Source organism: Chelmon rostratus, chromosome 7 (assembly GCF_017976325.1).
Source record: "Chelmon rostratus isolate fCheRos1 chromosome 7, fCheRos1.pri, whole genome shotgun sequence".
Lineage (NCBI taxonomy): Eukaryota > Metazoa > Chordata > Actinopteri > Chaetodontiformes > Chaetodontidae > Chelmon > Chelmon rostratus.
Genome location: NC_055664.1, coordinates 28,589,547 through 28,591,569, shown reverse-complemented (window position 1 = coordinate 28,591,569; position 2,023 = coordinate 28,589,547). Strand labels below are relative to the sequence as shown.

The 2,023-nt window shown below is 45.8% G+C and overlaps 1 protein-coding gene across 1 annotated transcript in view; it reads right to left on the bottom strand.

Moving 5' to 3' along the window:
* sst1.1 (somatostatin 1, tandem duplicate 1) overlaps positions 1–773 on the bottom strand; it is a 1,652-nt gene extending 879 nt beyond the window's left edge. Inside the window, exon 1 of the mRNA XM_041941142.1 lies at positions 627–773. Coding sequence (XP_041797076.1) covers positions 627–773 — 147 coding nt within the window. The remainder of the gene's footprint in view (positions 1–626) is intronic.
* Positions 774–2,023: the final 1,250 nt, after the last annotated feature.

Genomic DNA, 2,023 nt, shown 5'->3' with positions numbered 1-2,023 from the left:
GTTGGAGGTTTTCAGCCCTGAGTTGTGGCTGCAGGCGTCTCCTCAGGCTCCTCCACAGGTTCAGTCGTGCAGCCTGAGAGGCGTAACCCAGGACAATAATTAATCTGTTTTTTTCACTGAAGATGATGAGGTGGATGAAGGTGAGAGCGGAATCTTTTCATGCCGGTTTAATCTCTGCGAGTCTTTGAGACATAAAAAATGAGAATTATTGCAGAATTATTTTCTCTTTTTGTTTCCTTCTAAAATTGGTGAAATTGATCTCATATGAAAAATGTTTTTTTCTGTAAAAACATCAGAGCTTTTTATTCAATCAAATCAATTGATCACCTGATCAATTCATCTGTCAATTATCCTTCAGTGCTTTCAGTAACCAATCAAAGTCGAAAGATTTCTTCTGTAGAATCGACACGTTTAAGTTCACGACATAAAAACACGTTTCCACGTTTTGAACGTGTTTTCACTGACAGATCTAATAATCAGTAATCACATGTTAATATTTCTGTTTCCAGGCTTGATGGAACAGACTCACATTCATCACATTTGATCCCGGATTGAAAATCAGTTCTAAGTTTTCTGTGTGTGTGTGTGTGTGTGTGTGTGTGTGTGCGTGCGTGCGTGTGTCGGACCTGTTTGGAGCCCAGCAGCGGGGTCCGGTGCAGCAGCAGGCGGAGTTTGGAGTCTCTCTGGGCGGCGGAGGAGCAGCTGATGGAGGCGGTGAGCGCGACGAGGAGCAGGAGGAGGCAGCGGAGGCGCGAGGAGGAGACCATCTTCATCACGTGTCTGTGCGTCTGTCTGCAGGATCTTCTGGGTCTGTCCGGTCACAGCGGCTCTTATACAGCCGGCTGACGTCACTGATCACCGTGGAGAGGTGGGGGGGTGACTGATGATGATGATGATGATGTTTCCATCCCGCTTTAGTGAAATGATCCGTTTTCAGACACTTTCTTTGCTTCCTGCTGCTCAGTTGACAGAGTTTCTCAGCTGGAGGCTCGCGCCCCCCCAGGTGGTCATGATCAATGTCATTAATTTCTCTGTCTATTAGTCATTGATCCATATTGGTTCAGTATTTTTCCTTGAAGCTGCTGAGAGAGCGAGATGCTTCTGATCTCTAAATGAAAACTTCATTTAATCTGCAGCCGAGCGACAGAAGAGTTCAAACCAGCTTCAATCGATCGAATTGATTAGCTTCAGATTGATCAGCTTCAGATCGATCAGATTGATCAGCTTCAGATTGATCAGCTTCAATCGATCAGATCGATCAGCTTCAATCGATCAGATCAGCTTCAATCGATCAGATCGATCAGCTTCAATTGATCCCATGATCCCATTGAACGGAGGATTTTAATCAGACCAGCAGCTGTTTGGACATGCAGAACCTAGTCTGAATGAAGACAGTCCCCCTCACTGTCCTGCTCCTCATCTTCCTGCCTGATAGATGATGAAGACGCTCCTCTCCGGGCCTGGTGCCTGGTCTCCCACAGGTGTATGTGGATCAGGGCTGACAGACCAGATCCGCGGCAGAGACGGTTTGAGCATCTCGCTGATGTTCAGGAACAATCTGGATTCTTGTATTTCCTGTTTGGACGAGTCGTCCTCAGAGGACGCTGATCGTGCTCCCTCAGTGGAATCTCTATCCATCCATCAAAGAGCAGCAAGCAATAGTGTGTTTGTTAGCATTAGCTTGTTAGCATTATCATTAGCTTTTCATGTTTGTCAGATAATGATGACTGATTTTCTTTCGGTCTGTAGAAAAACACCTGCTGGATGTGAACAGCAGATCTTTCACCACACTTTGTCATCGTTCGTTCATTCATCGTTAGCTTTAACACCACCGAGCCAGAAGAAGAGTCTGTTCTTCTTCTCTGGTTCTCTTTGACGTGCGATCGTCGGTGGCTGAACGCTAACTGCTTCATGTCTGCTGTCTTTAGGACGTCTCTCACAGTCAGTTCCCTCATTGGGTCAAATAAACAGATGAGAAATGTGTTTGATGACCAGTCTTCGTCTCCTTCTGGTGAGTTTTATG